General features: G+C 39.2%; 1 protein-coding gene across 5 annotated transcripts in view; it reads left to right on the top strand.

The window, feature by feature from the left end:
* Positions 1–7,709: 7,709 nt before the first annotated feature.
* Positions 7,710–16,038, top strand: part of LOC131246102 (F-box protein At1g70590) — a 57,907-nt gene continuing 49,578 nt past the window's right edge. For 2 of the 5 annotated variants that reach the window (XR_009171163.1, XM_058245970.1), the window contains exon 1: positions 7,737–8,554. Coding sequence is in view for 2 of the 5 variants with exons in the window: in XM_058245970.1 (XP_058101953.1) it covers positions 7,924–8,554 (631 nt within the window). In the remaining 3 variants the exon portion in view is untranslated. Of the gene's footprint in view, positions 8,555–11,947; positions 12,028–16,038 lie in introns of all 5 variants that reach the window. The other 3 variants (XR_009171165.1, XR_009171166.1, XM_058245971.1) reach the window with 3 other exon arrangements.

Raw genomic sequence — 16,038 nt, 5'->3', positions numbered from 1 at the left:
AAAAAATCAAGCAACAACGTTAGTTTCAAAATCTGTAACAACACTTACTATAACTAAACTTCCTAAAATTAAAACCTAAAATCAAATCCCTAGGTTAAAACAAGAAATTAAAACTTAACCTAAACCTAAGTATTCTCAGCGCAAATTCCCTGGAAACGACATCAAAAACTTGATCGAACCCAAGGGTTGACAACCCCAAGTATAGGACTACGATGTAGTAATAACTCTATAAGATTGAGGTCGATCCACAGGGAACTTGGTGAAGATATACTATGACTTTAATTTAAGAAAAACAATTGGTCTGAGTTTTTAATACAGCGAAGTAGAGTTGTGAAAAACAACAATAAAAAGGACTAAGGATCTGGGAATTCCTAATCAATAGACTTTGAATTCAATTCTTCTCTAGTTAATAACTCAACGAGAATTGAATTGGAATCTATTCTAATTGGAAGATGACGCATTAATATCAATCAAAAACATCAAACATAGATAAAAATCAGATAAGCTTGATCTCTCATGAAGATTTAGGTAATCACATCGTAGGGAATTGAAAGCATCTAATGTACACGAAGGCAATAATAGATTAAATAACTTTACAGATTGATTCTTTCCCCAATCTAGGAATTCAATCACATCCAATTACAATTCAACATAAAAACCTTAACTTTCATTAAAGAATGAAATTAAACATCAAATATCCATTAAAAGGTTCATCCCTTCACCTTAGTTAAGAGAATAGCTAATTAAAGACATGATTGAACTAAAACTCAAAAATAAAAACATAAAAAATTGAATAAAATCGAAAGATTAGAGAAGGAGAACTCCATGAAAGCTCCACAACTCCCTTCTCTATCCCTTCTACCCTAATTCGTATTTTGGAAGGCTTAGAACACCTCTTAAAATAGGAAAAGTCTACACTGACTTAGAACTGACTTCAATTTCCGTACTTTTGTTACGCTTCAGCTACAACCGACCATAGCCTTCGATCACACAAAATTGGTGCTCAGTTGCAGCCGAATTTCCTCAATTCGCATCTGAAGTCTCTATCTCCCGTAGGTCACACTGAACATCCCTTTAGTAGCACTGAACCTAACTTCGGTCGCACCTAAATTCGAGCTAAATTAAGTTTGAAAATTATAGTTTTTTTGCTAGATATTCTGTGCACATTCGGTCCGACCAAACCATCCTTAAGTGGGACCGAACAGTCTGTTATTTCAATCATTTGCACTGTGTGATTGTTTAATCTTTTCTCTACCCATTGCACTTGGTTTTCTTGGATCTTTGGCAAGTGAATTCTTCATTTATGGCTTCTAAATCTCCAAGTCTTCTCTTGACTAATGTTTTGAGCTTTAATCCTTTTTCTTCTTAGGTATGATTCCATCTTTGTTTCTCAAATTACCTCTCATGTGCAAACTAGATGTTAGTTAATCAATTAAGCACTTTAAATGTATGAAAAACTAATGCAATTAAGAGGATAAATATGTAATATTTAAATGTTATCAAGAACCTGGTCCACACAAGGGGGCAGGATGACCCCACTGCAGCTCTTTCACCTCCACCTTATCGTTTGGTTTGGGTGAATTGTTGATCGGGGTGGTATTGACTCTTAGATGGTAAGTTATTCATTTTAGAGTGTCACTAGCCAAATAGCTTAGAATCTATGATAAACTAGAAACTTTAGATCATTTAAAAAATGAAAGATCCAAAGATCTCTCGATCTGAGTGAGTCTTGTAGATATTTTGCGTCCCGAGATCCCAAGTAAGGTCCTCTATGATGGAAAAGGAAGGGTTAGGCACCCTTTTTCTCCTACATAGAGTGTGGTCTCTACTTTACAAGATTTTGAATTTTTCAGGAATCTGGAAAGTTCTAAGATTGACTACATTCATGGTCAAGTGATAAATTCAGGAGTAAAAAAAGTAAACTATGAAGAATAAGAAAACAATGTGTGGATGGTATGTGCGAGAGCGTTGATACAAACTTAGAGGAGATGTGAGGAAGAAAGAGGGAAACCGGGCAATCTGAAGTGGAAAGAGATGATCGGGTGCCCCCAATTCTAACTATACTCTGGAAATTAGTGAACTTCTTCGAAAACAGGTGGCCTTTCGGCATTGAAGAATATTCCTCCTATAAAGCCCTCGAGGCGAATGACTATTTCTCTCGGCGGACCCTTTACTCTCACTCCTTCCTTACCTCTCCTAAGTGTGTCCTAGTGATTTGAGAGTCACTTACCGACAAGGGGGTATAACTAGGAAGTCTTGGCTACCCTTGTTTCCTATTTTAAAATGAGGATTAAGGCCAAATTTATAGACCAGATCGATAGGGATTTTATTCCTGTCAATGCTGATGTGGCACAATTTTCTAGCAATCAGAGTCTGATGGGTGATAAGTGCTCTCTTAGCTGATAATAGTAGTTTCGAGTGCCGGTAGGAATAAAATTTTTGCCAATACCTTTTTGCAAATCTTGAGGCAATTTTGCCTTCTCAATAAGCCTGCGGTCCACTTGGCAAATTCTAGTGGGCTAAGGTGACTCGGAAGAATTTTATTCCTGTCGATCCCTTTAGCCTGATCAAAATCGTTGGATATCTCTGGGAGGGTATGGGAATCATCTCTATTTGGTTATGATTGGCCAGGATTGTTGGATACTTGGGACTATATGATTGGTCGTATACCTAGCATTGGGTCCCCCATCGTTGGGTTGAAGCCTAGGTAAGCATTTTGGTTTGCTAGTCCCCACTGCCAAGGATGGGTGGGGAAGAGGTGTGATGAGCCTAGATAGCATTGGGTCAGATTTGGTGACTTGATTATAGGGAGGGATCCCCAACCGCTGAGGTTAGCTAGAGTGAGAAACAAATGCGTCCCCTTTATCATCAAATTCGGGTAGGATGATGCACATTGGGTTTTGGTCACCAAGGAGCCATACTATTGAGGACAGGTGAGGTACGAGAGGTGCTCATTGTCAGGTTCAAGTATGATGCCCTACTGTTGAGCACGGGTGGATCTAAAGGGGAGATAGATCTGACGCAAGGGTATGACCTAATTTGCTTGCACCGAATTTGCAATATATGATTATGATGGAGATGGTTATGTTGGAGGAGGCTTGCACACTAATTGCATTCATACTTGCATTGCATCCATGATTCCACTTTACTAATTTTAGTATTTGATACCTGTGATTACATGCCTATACATCTTGTTATTATACACACTATAGTTTATCTTCCCTCATGAGTAGAGATGTGTTCACTGGGCTTATAAATCTCATTCTAATTGTCTTTAATCTTTTTTGAGGAATTGAAGCCAGTGAAGATAGCTAGACAATAAGAAAAATTACATCCCATTTAATTTAGTCTCTCGAAAATGTGGTATTGTAATCAAATAGTTGTATGTATTGGGAAATCAAATAGAATCTCATTTTGTGTTGTGCGTATATCTTGTGTTCGATGTTATACCATAGTTAAAAGGGGAAATACTACTAAACCAACCATAAAAAATTTCCTTAAATGAGCCGCATCTCAAAAGTGGAATTAGAGACCAGGGCTCTATTTTTGGGGCGTGAAAATAGCCTAACCAACCAAAGCAAAAGAAAAAGAAAATTAAAGCAATAATAGATTGCAAGTAAAAGAATGTAGAACAGAAAATGCAAGCTTGAACAAGATGTGAGAAGGAAAGGGAGAGACCAGACACTATTCGAGCAAAGAGATGATCGAGTATCCCCAATCTCAACCCTATTTGTAAACTTTAGCAAACTTATCTTTCTCTTTTTATCTCTTCCCATTTAAAACTTTCAGCCTTCCGACCTAGTGAAGGGATCTCTCTTCTCCGTTAGAGACCACCTAGAAAAGCCTTGAAGTGCCTCTCTTATCACCATGAAACTGCCTTCTCTCCTCTTTAAAGCCCTTCCCAACTCTTAGAATCCTCTCCTAAATGAGAGAAATGAGTTGGATTTTATAAATTGCACTAGTGGAAATTGGATTCCCGTTGATGGCCTACATTGCCAATCTCGAGTTTTTTCAAGAAGATTTAGTTGATACAAGCTGTCTAGCTAATAAGTGGACTTTTTGGCACCGTGGGAATCAGATTTCTGTTGGTCTTTTTTACACATTTATCTAGTCAGTAATATTTGATGTAGTTTTAGGTGGCCACAATGACTTATGAGAATCGAATTCCTCATGGTGCCCTTTCTTTGTTTTCAACACTTAGCTGGCTCTAAGAAGTTGTTGGGATGTCTTTTATTAGACTCTTTCAATTTTGCGATGCTTCTCTGGGTTGATTGAAGGCCTAATTTTGAAGTTTGACTTGATTCTTGTGAAGTAGTCACTCTTATCTTGGGTGTGATGTCCACAAAATTAACACCGATAGAATTTAATACGTCATATATTAGTATTTAATATTTGTTAAAATATTATTAGTTAGGTAAATTATGAAATGCCCATAAGTAATTGGCTAACCATATGCAAATATGGTAATACCTTGTGAATGTTGGGAAATCGGTGCCCACGCTTAGTTCTTGTTATGTTTTTGTTTTGCTTTTTGTTTGTGGGAGTGATTTGATTGATGTAGATTTGGAGTTACCACTAGCCACTTAATCTAAAATCCCGTAGTCGGCTAGAACCTGCAGAATATGTGAAGCTAGAGAGTCTAAAAACTCCCTTGCTTTAAATTGACTCCTGGTCCACGATCCGAGATTCTCAGTAAGGGACTTCAATTATAAAGAGGGAAGGTGTTAAACACTCTCTCTACCCGTGCACATGTACGATCTCTAATCTGTGTGGTAAAGTAATCTCAAGGGACAAATGATGTAGTCGAAGTAGGGGCTAAGCATACTTGAATTTTTGATGTAGCAAGATCCGAGATTCTGGCAAGCTACAGAGCATACGTCTGAAGAATGTCTAGAAAGGCGGATGTAATGATGCTAATGTAATAATAAAAAAGTGGATTAGATCACTATGAGTTTCTGATGTGACAGGATCTGATATACGGCAAGCCACAGAGCATACATTCGATAGTAATCTAGAGTAGCAAGGGGGTTGAGAAGAGAGAAGATGATATGATGGATGCTTTAATGAAAAATGAGATGATCTTTGGCTTGCTCTTACGATAGCTAGGACATAGAGTGCACCATGTCCAACCCGGGTGGGATTGTAGGATTGAGGGTGGCTTGGAGGAGGCTAGGGGAGAGTTAAAAGATCGGAGCTTAAAAGCTTCAAGCTCCCCTTCACTCTCACTCCCTTCCTCTCTTTCTTACTCTCCCGTAGAAAATTTTAAGAATGTTTTCTCTTGGATAAAAGTGTTGTGTGAAATAAAGAGAGGTGAAGGCTATTTATAGCCTTTTGTGATGACATTTTGGTAATTATTGGGTTTGTGAATGGTAAAAGGTGATATAGCAGCTTGTGATTGGTTAAGAAGAGAGAAATGCCATGTGGCATGCTTTTATAGGCTCTTGGGGTTTGGTAAAAGGATAAATGGGTGAACTACAGGAGTAATTTTATATGACAGTTGACTTTGGGAGGGAGGACAACTGTGTACTTAGAAGGGACACCTGTCGGATAAGGAGCGACACTCCAATTATCTCCAGTGGTAGTCAGACTACTGCCCAGTCTAGGTTCCCTCTGGGCTTTGGTTGGTGGTCTTGATTCGAGATTTTGGGTCGACTCAAAGCATGTTTTCGGCTGTTTGGCTCAAAATGGTTAGGTGTGTTTTTGGGAATTGGGTTGATTTTCAGGTACACATTGGCTTGGGTGGTGGTTGGGATTAGCTTGGGGTTTAGGTTAGGGTTAGGGTTTAGGGAATGGTTGGGGTTTCGAGTCATCTTTTGAGGGTTGTCCTTTCTTGCACAAGATGCTAGCTTGGGTGGGGTGTCTACATACCTGTATCCAACTTGCTTAAAAATAGATTATTAGGTAATTGGGTAAACTTTTTTAAATCAGGTAAAGCTCCCATATTTGTGCTCAATTTTCTTAGGTTAAACATGCCATGTAATTAAGTGAACTAATATTAATTGCCAACCCTAACGATAAATGATCTAGATCACAATGAACAATAACGGGATCTCTTAAAAATTAATCATGCTCTCAAGTTGTCCTTGTTTCATCTTTTACGAGGATGGGAAAATAAAAAATAAAAAAAGTTAACAATTTTTTTCTCTTTGAAATGGAAATGGAAAACCATGGTGAAAATACAATATTCACCTCACAAAATAATTTAAGAGTGACAATAAAAAAAATACAAGAAAGGGTGATTATTGGCCTCACACAATAAAAACAGAAAAAAATAGAAAGAAAAGAAAAGAAAAGAAAAAACATACCTTTTTGTAGATGATTTTTTTTTTTTTCCCTTCAAATGGATGAGTGGAGATGATGTAAGGGGTGAGATTTTTTTAGTGGGGTTTTCTAGTTTCTACTTCTTGAAACTAAAGAATGTGTTGATAGAAAAGGGTTTATATACTCTTTATAACTTAAATGAACAGGATCATTTAAAATCCCAATTTCAATAGATAAAGTCTTGGTAGATCATATTGCAATGCAACGTGTATTCAAGCAAATCTTAATGAAGATACCCATTTTCCCCTAGGGTGTATTTAATAGGATGAATAGAAAAGCAAATAGAACACTTTTCCCATGATGAAATATTTTATTATATTTTATTGCCAGAGTTACATGTAGCAATTATCATATTGTAGTCAAAATCTTTAGCACAAGATTTAAGGTAAATATTATCTTATAAAATTGAGATTTCCACTTATTATAAAAAAAAAAGTTTTAAAAATGGAATATATGGAAATTATGGATACCCATAGTGTTCAAAGAATCTACCAAATTTATCATTGAATAATCATTACATTTCCTTTTTAATTTTTCATTAATATCCATTTTTCATCTTTTTCTTTCGAAAATTGTAATGAAAATGCAGATTCCAGAAGATCAACTTGGATTCAGTCTTGCTATGTTAAGCCATTGAGTTAATTCTATAATTTTGGGTGAGTCCCCTTTGGCTTCAAGTTTTCAAGAGATTTGGGTCAAATCTCATTGAGTTGACTTGGCCAAGTTTCAATTGGATGATTTAACCGTTGGATGCGTCAATGGTCCATATATTAGAAACAATCTCACTCTCCCATCTCCTTACAGTCAGTACTAAAAGGCTTGAAAGACAGAATTGCTAGTTTCTGACATTTTGCATAGGGCTGTCAAAATTGGACTCATACCCTAAAATTTGGTGGAAAAATGTATTTACCATAACGATAATACTATAAAATTGGATTGTGTAGTGAGTTATTAGGCTTTTATAGTACAGAGTAAACTTTGTTGGGTTCATATCTTTTATCCTTACTGTTAATCTGTTTTTGCAGACAATTTTAAGGCTTTATCTTAAAATTGAAACATATCCAAAGCTCAAGTATGCCACATCATAGGAAGCTTTCCTGCGGAAGTAATGATTTCCGCCTTTGTAACTTTGCTAGGGCCCACGGTGACGTTTATATGTCATAAGATCACACGGACACGGCCCTGGGAAATTTTCAACTGTAGGCGTTCAATTCACACTGTTTCCGAGGTGTGGTCCACTTGAGTTTCCGATATGCATCATTTTGGGCTCGAGCCATGAAATTACGTGGTAAGATGGATTGACGGAGTTGATAAAATACATAAATCACAGTCGACCCACAGAGTTTGCTCAGTGCGCAATACGCTTCCTAGAACCATACATTACAGGGGCCCCACAGAGCCACTGCGTGGACCGATTCCGTCCAGGCGGGCCCAGGACGCAAATCCGTTTCCTTCAGTATTGACAGGATATCAACGGTGCTTCTAGATGGACGGTCATGATCGCCACTTGGACGGGTGGGGCAGAGGTAGCGAGCTGTGCCACCACCGCAAGCACGATGCCATTACTATCTTCCCCAGTCTCTCCTTCTCTCTGAGTAAAAGATGAGAAGAAGAGGAAAGGAGGGGAGGGAACAGAGGAAGTGGGCCATCCCTTGGGATGGCATCCGCTTCTCCGCCCTTCCCTTTGCAAAGGAAGAAGAAGAAGAAGAAGAAGAAGAAGAAAAAGAACCCCAAAAGAGAAGATGCGGCTCTGTCTCCCGTCCTCATGATCCAACGTCTCCTCTTCCACCCACTAACCCTAAATCACCACCACCACCACCATCACTATCAGCATCTGCTCCATCAGTGGCAGCCCTCGATCCCGATTTCTCGGCCCTCCCTTTCGACGTGCTGGCTCACATCGCCGCCTCCTTCACCGTTCCCAACCTCTGGGCCGCCAGCATGGTCTGCCGATTGTGGAGGGAGGCCCTCCGTCCGCTAAGGGAAGCCATGGTGCTTGTCCGTTGGGGTAAACGGTTCAAGCATGGCCACGGCGGTGTCCGTCCCAATCTCCAAAAGGCCCTTGATTCCTTCCTCAAAGGTGCTGCCCGTGGTTCCACACCCGCGATGGTCGATGCTGGCCTCCTCTACTGGGAGATGGGCAACAAGGAAGAGGGCATCGCTTGGTATAGAAAGGCAGCTGCTCTTGGGGACCCCACTGGGCAGTGCAATCTTGGTATCTCTTTCTTGCAAGGTACTGATTATTTCAATGTTTCTGGCCCATTTGTTTGGATGGATGGTTCCATGCATTTTTCGTTGGCTGCAATCGGAAGGACTAAACTGCAACAATTGTTATGTTGAAGGGGTTATACGCAATTTTGATCTGAAATTGCCTACGGTTTTAAGGGGCAAGCTTTTGGACTTGCTGGTATTTTGATCACCATGACCGAGAGGCAGCTCCCCTATGTATATGGTATACATTCCCAGTCCGAGTTGGATTACCCCCCTTTTTGGTGAAAGCCATCATTCTAGATAGGTTCCTTTTTAGACCCACAGTCTATAGAGAGGATTGAAGGAGTCAATGATGATTTGGTGTGAGAGTCTCTAGGAAGTCTCAAGGAAGTTTTGAGATTGGGAGATCATCCACTGTGGGTACTCGTCGTCTGCCTCCAAATTCTAAAGCTACACCCTAAAATACAAATCCATGCTCCGGTTCATGTTTGTACAATTGCGGTAGATCTTATTTAGGTTTTAGATTGCATTTTTGAAAAATTATGATTATTTCTGCTCTGTTTTTCAAAATCGTCTATCAAAGTCATGCCTTAGGAAGGGTCCTTCAGGTTTTTAAGATGGAGAAGCTCTTATCCTGCCATTTATTGGTCACAGCTTCATTCTGCACTTGAATTTTGAATTCTAGCTAATCCCATGTTACCCCTCCACTTAATGTTACACGCCTCGATTCATACACCCAGAATCATTAGGTTGTCCTAGACCCAGATTCATAAGGTTGTATGCATCTGGCTGGCAATGGCTTGACTCTAGACTGAAGTTATAAGGTTCTAAACATCTAGTGGCAATAGACGGAGACTGTATTTGTGAGAAGCACTTGATTCGACCATCCTCCACTGGTAAAAGGAAATGTCACAATTGCACATGTCCATTAGCCACAAGTGTAACTTGATAAACGAGAAGCTACAGATGGCTTGTGGTGAGGGATTCACCATTGCCTGGTATGTCCAAATAACATAAATGACATCCTGTGGTTGATCACATTTTTATAGTTGTTAACCACAAAATGCAGTAGCACCTGAGATTCTATGACACTTGCCTATCCCTACATCCTAGGCTGCGTGAACTAGTGCTGGTGCTATTGTTGACTAGTAAAAACAATGAAAAATGAAAAGCAAGAAATTGAAATACCACTTCACTAACAAGAAGAAGGATGTCAACTGAAAACATGATATCAATATGACCAACATGGCCTACAATGATGACAACAATCATCTCATCACCTTAGCCATTTTCCTAGCAGTTAAGTTTTGAATGGTAGATTGACAGAAGATTTACCATCGGCTGCCAACCATACATCACCCTTCTTTTACTCGAACTCTTGGAATCAGCTAGGGCAGAGGCTCACATTGACCAAAGTTTTGAAAAATTATGCTTGCTTCTACTTTGTTTTTCAAAACTGCATTAAAGTTATGCCTTCTGAAAATTATGATGCAACTACTAGCTTTCTTCGGTTTTAACAAGGCTGGCACGATGCATGGGCTAAGGCTTTCACAAATAAAGACTTTAGCTAATAATCCTTCTACCAGTCGACGAAGTTATTTGTTCTCCATTAGACTCATACGTCAAGCTAGCATATTGGGCAATGTAACTCCTGGCACCAGGTTGATCACATGCTGGATATCTTGCACGGTGGGAACTCATTTGGAACCAAATCCTAAAATTGGGACGGTAAGTCCTGAATTTCAGGCGGTGCAGTTGTAGCGTCATGAGTTGTTTCGGGTTCCATTAATGCATACGTGACTTCCGGATCCTGGTTCTCCTCAACAAATTAGGACATACCAAGCACTATTGAAACTGTAGCTTCTCCTTGGGGCTCGTCATTCTTCATTGGCTTGAGAGTAATATGCTTGCCTTTGTATGCGAAGGTATACATATTATTATGACTGGAATGGTAAACTTTTTTCCTGTCATATGAGCATGGTTGACCCAATAGTACATGTGCAATGTTCATAGGGATGGCGTCACACCACATGGCCTCTTTATACGGCCAGAGAGAGAAATTTCCCAAACATCACTTGGTCACTAGAATAAAGTGTCATCAATCCAAGCAACTCTATACAACTTAGGGTGTTTTTCTGTTTTCAGCTTCAACTTGTTGATCATGCCTTGTGAAGCTAAATTCATGCTGCTCTCACCATCTATAATAACCTTCACGACTCCACACTTCACACGTGCGTTGAAATGTTGGTTCACGACCAAATTTCTTCCTCATCTTCTTTGGGTGAATGCGCCTAACTAAGCATGATATGGTCGTCTCAGGTAGACCATCTATCTAAATTGTCATCTTTTATGCTTGGTTCTTCACTCTAATCCACATATTCATCATCCACACCGTCACCGTCTTCCTCATTTTATCATCCTTAAACCAATTCCTCATAGAAATTTAAGTTCCACATAGGACAGGCTGAGGCAAAGTATCCCTGGCCACCACACTTGAAATAGTTGTTAGTGGCCCTACCTTGGTTTGGGGCAACTGCCTTGCCCTTGTTCTCAAAACTCTGTTGTGGTTGTGTGGGGCACAATTACCACCATCGTTTCCTGATGGCATGCCTTGCAACTTGTTTTTGTCACATTGGCCAAAACTGCATGGAGCCATATTTCTGGATATCGGAGCGTGTGAATAACTACGCCTAGTGATTTAAATATCAATGGTGATATTGCATGTGGCCGATACAATATACAAGAGTTACTAAATTCCCTTGTTTCGCATAAAATATCACAATGCATCACCAATATATCACGATATATTGATACATTGCGATATTTTTCCAAAAGCCTATGATAAAATTCCCTTGCATCCTTGATACAACAATACATTGTGATATGTATAGGTGAAATACGTTCACCTATTGAAAATTTAAAAAAAAAAAATTGCAAAAACCCCACAAAAATCTATATTCTCTTAAATTTTTTGGGGATGATGTTTTTATACTTGTATTGTATGATTTATTAATTATATGAACTCATCGTGGATGTAATTGCATCACTTCTGTCAGACAACTCATAGTTTAGGACTGTATACAAAGGAAACTTGTTATGCATACTCACAAACAACAAAGGAAACTTGTTGTGCATACTGTATATATATATATATATATATATATATATATATATATTTGTGATTTTTGGAGTTCAGGTGTGTAATCATGTCTCTTTCAATATATCCTGAAGTTTTGTTGAAAATTTCCATAATTTCCTAATGTTTCCCTCAAACAACGATACATTCTTCAATAGTCAATTCATGCGATATTGATATGTTTCCGTATTTGAAGGATGCAATACATGCATCACTGCTAATATTTAAATCACTAACTAAGCCTAGCTATTGCCAACAGTGCTTCTCCTTTGTTCACAGTGCAACCTGATATGCTACATCCACGGTCTCAGGCTGGACCGTATCATCTTGTTCTGTATGTTCCTGAGCCCTCTACAATTGTGAGCTACCTGGTGCACTTTCTCCCAAATGACACTTCAATGTATGATCATAATATTTTTGGGTGTGCTCCACAATAGTTAGATTGTCTTGTTGTAGATCCACAATCTTCTTGAACGTCTTGGATTCATAACCATTGTATTAAAAAATGGTTATGTAATGGTAATGGTGGATGTTGTTATGCAATATGGGGCCGTAACGATCATTCTAAAAAAATTGGCCCATAACAGGTTGATACATTTTCTTCATTTGAAAAAGATTCTGGCTGTAATATGATCATTTCGGTCATTATGGCCTGTATCATAATGGTCATTAGGGTGGTATTGAATACCTTGTAAATAACTTGTCACGCCCCAAATCTAGTTTCCGGCGCCCATTCGTCGTAATTCGAACTTGGAGTCGACAACCTCCGTAGTATACCAGTTTCGGCATTCAATGTCAATACGCCAAGTTTTGAAAACAGGATCCCGCAAGGAGGATTTTTAGGTTATTATTATTATTATTATTATTATTATTATTATTATTTAAAGAGGGAAGCATAACCATTAATTTACCATAAGCCAAAACGGCATCACATACATCAACTATAAAAGGATTTGAATACAATATTGGAAAGGGAAATACAATACATATATAAAAAGTCCAAAAGGTCTGACATGCTCCTGCCTCACTACTACTACTATCTAGCATAACCTACACATAAACAACGTGCGTAAGCTTACTAAGAAGCTTAGAGAGTGCGTGCACAATTCATATGACAAGTATACTGATATCAGAGTATGTAGAAATGATGAAGAGCTATACTGCCAAGTCCATGAAAGATATCAACCATACCAATGTTATACAAAGTAAAGGCCCATTGAGCCAAATGTCATATACAACCATGCAATACAAAAACACATGACGAATGAATGAGTTGTAGTGCGTAGTATCGTGCCGATATAATCGAAGCCTGCCCACCAGAAACCTAGCCAGTCAACCGTTGTTTTGGTATAACATTAACATAGCATCAAGCATCTTACATATCACATTTTTACATACTTCACAGCCTACATTCGATCAGTTCGAATTATGCTTTGCTGCTTGCCGATATAATCGGATCATGCCCATCAGAAATTAAGATAAATTCCCCATCATTAACATTGGATTACATTACATCATTTGTGTGTGAGAATTAATCTTATTCCTCAGAAATTAGTCAAATTTTGTGAAGGAAAGACCGTATATTTGTACTGGCAAAGTGAGTGCCTAACACCTTCCCTCTCTGTAACCGTTGTCCCTTACTCAGAATCTCTGGAACGCAAACTCAAGAATTACCTTAAGGTTAAGGATCTTTGCTGATAAGGGCCTTGCACCTAGGGTTACAACACATGTTAGTTCCTTACCTAACATGTAATGTAATTCAATGATGATAGACTCCTGATCCTGAATAGTCCCATACCTATTGGGGATTGAACCCACTATTGTATGACACTGAATTATATTTATGCATTTACAATCTCCTCGAGTGCTAATGAATGTATGATTACCATATGTTACATGTCAATGCTGATCTCTAATCCACATCTTAGAACAATTCACAATTGGATCATCACCGGAGTCTAGTACACGTCCGACACTGGCTGCCGCCCATCGTGTAAGATCAACCGAGTGCAAGAAACCTTACTATCTGCCTTGTCAGTGGTATACGGAAACCCACCGGCTCGTTGATAACGAATCCATTTTACAAGCTGGTCAAACTTAACCTAGCATATAACCCTCTTCACCTGGGTTGGTAAGGTCAAACCCCCTTTCAACTAACCACGACACAGTGGGAGACGTGACGTACCGGTATCCAACCATCAGGTGCTCATGAATCCACTTGGTCTACACATTAGAGCATCCTATTGGTACCACAGGGTTTAGGGACTTTCACCCAGGGACGCTTGTGACTATTGTAAATGACGTAAAAGTTAAAACTTACATCTAAACATAATGACTTAAAAACTTAAGGGTTTCAAAATCCCTCTTTCAAACCCTAATACTCAACGACAAACACCCCTCCGGCCCCAAATCCTATTATTCGATTCTCTCGATCTATGAAGCCGTTGAATAGGTGATTTTAGCTGATCAATCGGCATTTCAAGGTCTATCCGTTTTATTTTCAAGATATTGGAGCCCAAGTGAAGGAAGATACCTAATTTCCCCCTTTTCGTGTTTGTATGGTTGTGGAGCTCAAAAATTCAGTTTTTTGATTAATTGAATATCTTCTCGAGCTTTGATAGAGGTATGTTCTTGCCCCTTAATATCTTTTAGTGACTTCTTTTTCGTTTTGGATAAAGATTTATGGTTTCTTTTGGGATTTTTTTTTTCCCTTTTTGGAAGGCAAGTTCCTATGCAATGTTATGGGATATGATTTTTCTACAACATTTTTCTATGTGGGGCCTGCTGTGGTGTGTGTATGGCATGCATGGAACCCATCCAAATAACACATGGGCTACCCTGCTTTAGTGGTGTTTGGGTGCTTGCACATTGTTTTCTATGGCGTGGCACACGTGATGGTTGGATAGGCTTAACTTTCATAGATGGCTCACAGTTGGCCATTCTTTTTATGGTGTGGCCCACCTCCCAATCCAACAGGATAAACCTTTTTTTATTATTTTATTTTTGGTGGGTCAGTATTGTGCAAAACTCTTAAATAAGCTTGTTCTCCGTTCATTTGTTGCATTGGGGCCACTGTGGTATATGGAATGGAATCCTACTTGTCCGGTCCATTATGTGGGCCACCACTCTATTTATCATATTTTCCTATTAAAAAAAATAATTTAAATAGAAGTATCGTGTAGCTTATGCTATCCTTCAAAAAATAAAATAAAATGGTGTAGCTTATGCTAACAGCACCATGTCTTATGCTACATGCTATAGAGAGGGCTGAACACTGTACGCTATGTGCTATTTAAAACATTGAATGAAATAAATCTTTTAGCATGGCAATTTTATTCCATTTGTTGCACTTGTGCGATTTGCTTTGAGGATTCTTGGACTTTGATGGGATCCTCGTAATCTGTGTGGTTCATTTTGGTAGAAGATAATTTTGGATGGCTCCAACTTCAGTTCATGCTCTAAATATGCTACAATACCTTGGGTATTTGGAGTAATTGTGATGCAGGACAAGTAACCACTTGCTCTAAAAGCTCGAATTGATAGAATATGGCGAATCAATCCTTTTATCTCATAGCCCAAGCCCCACATCCCAATGGGTTAAGACCTCGGCTGAACTCCCCTCGTGGGCCCCACTTAACATGGGTTTCGCTTCACACGAGCCACCCGTGACCTGCCTCACACAGGTGGGGCCCACTTCACATGGGCCGCCCACCCCGAGTGTGCCTCTAAATCCCACAGTGCACCCCACTCAAGCTAGGTGTGAAAATGCCCCTGCATTAAATTGGAGTCCATCTAACAAAATCCTAATATTTGTTGGTGCTTAGGGAAAAGGTTCTCCCATGGAAGATGGGGAGGCATCATAATATGGTGTTTTCGGATTCCATTAACCAGCATAATCTTGTTGTTCTTAATAATGTGGATTTCACAAGTTGTATCATCTCTGCCAATTGGGGTGGGGGGCACTTCTTAGGTGTTCTAATGCAGTTTCAACCGTTGGATCTTGATGACAACTAGGATGACCTACGAATTGTGAAGAAACATCCAACATCTCAATCCAACAATAGTTTCACAAATAATCACAAAAACATCAATAGGAATCATATGAAGAGAGTGTCAATAAACTTACCAGTGACTTCTGCTCTCCTTTGCTTGTTTGGGATGGATTGGAATTTGGAACCATCAAAGTGAATTGATGAGGTGCTATGTGCACGCTCCATCGTCATGTTCTTCTCAGGAAAGAATTTATTGCAACAAATTCCTTTGCTGGTGGTTAAAAGAGGAATCTTGGGTTTTCAGTTCTGAGAAGTGAGGCTATGGCTCAGTGATTGGGCATTGTCCCACCCTGGATAAAATATGCCCGAAATCTCTTT

Source organism: Magnolia sinica, chromosome 5 (genome assembly GCF_029962835.1).
Source record: "Magnolia sinica isolate HGM2019 chromosome 5, MsV1, whole genome shotgun sequence".
NCBI classification, from domain to species: Eukaryota; Viridiplantae; Streptophyta; class Magnoliopsida; order Magnoliales; family Magnoliaceae; genus Magnolia; species Magnolia sinica.
The sequence above is the reverse complement of the archived record's forward strand: the minus strand, read 5'-3'. Positions and strand labels throughout refer to the sequence as shown.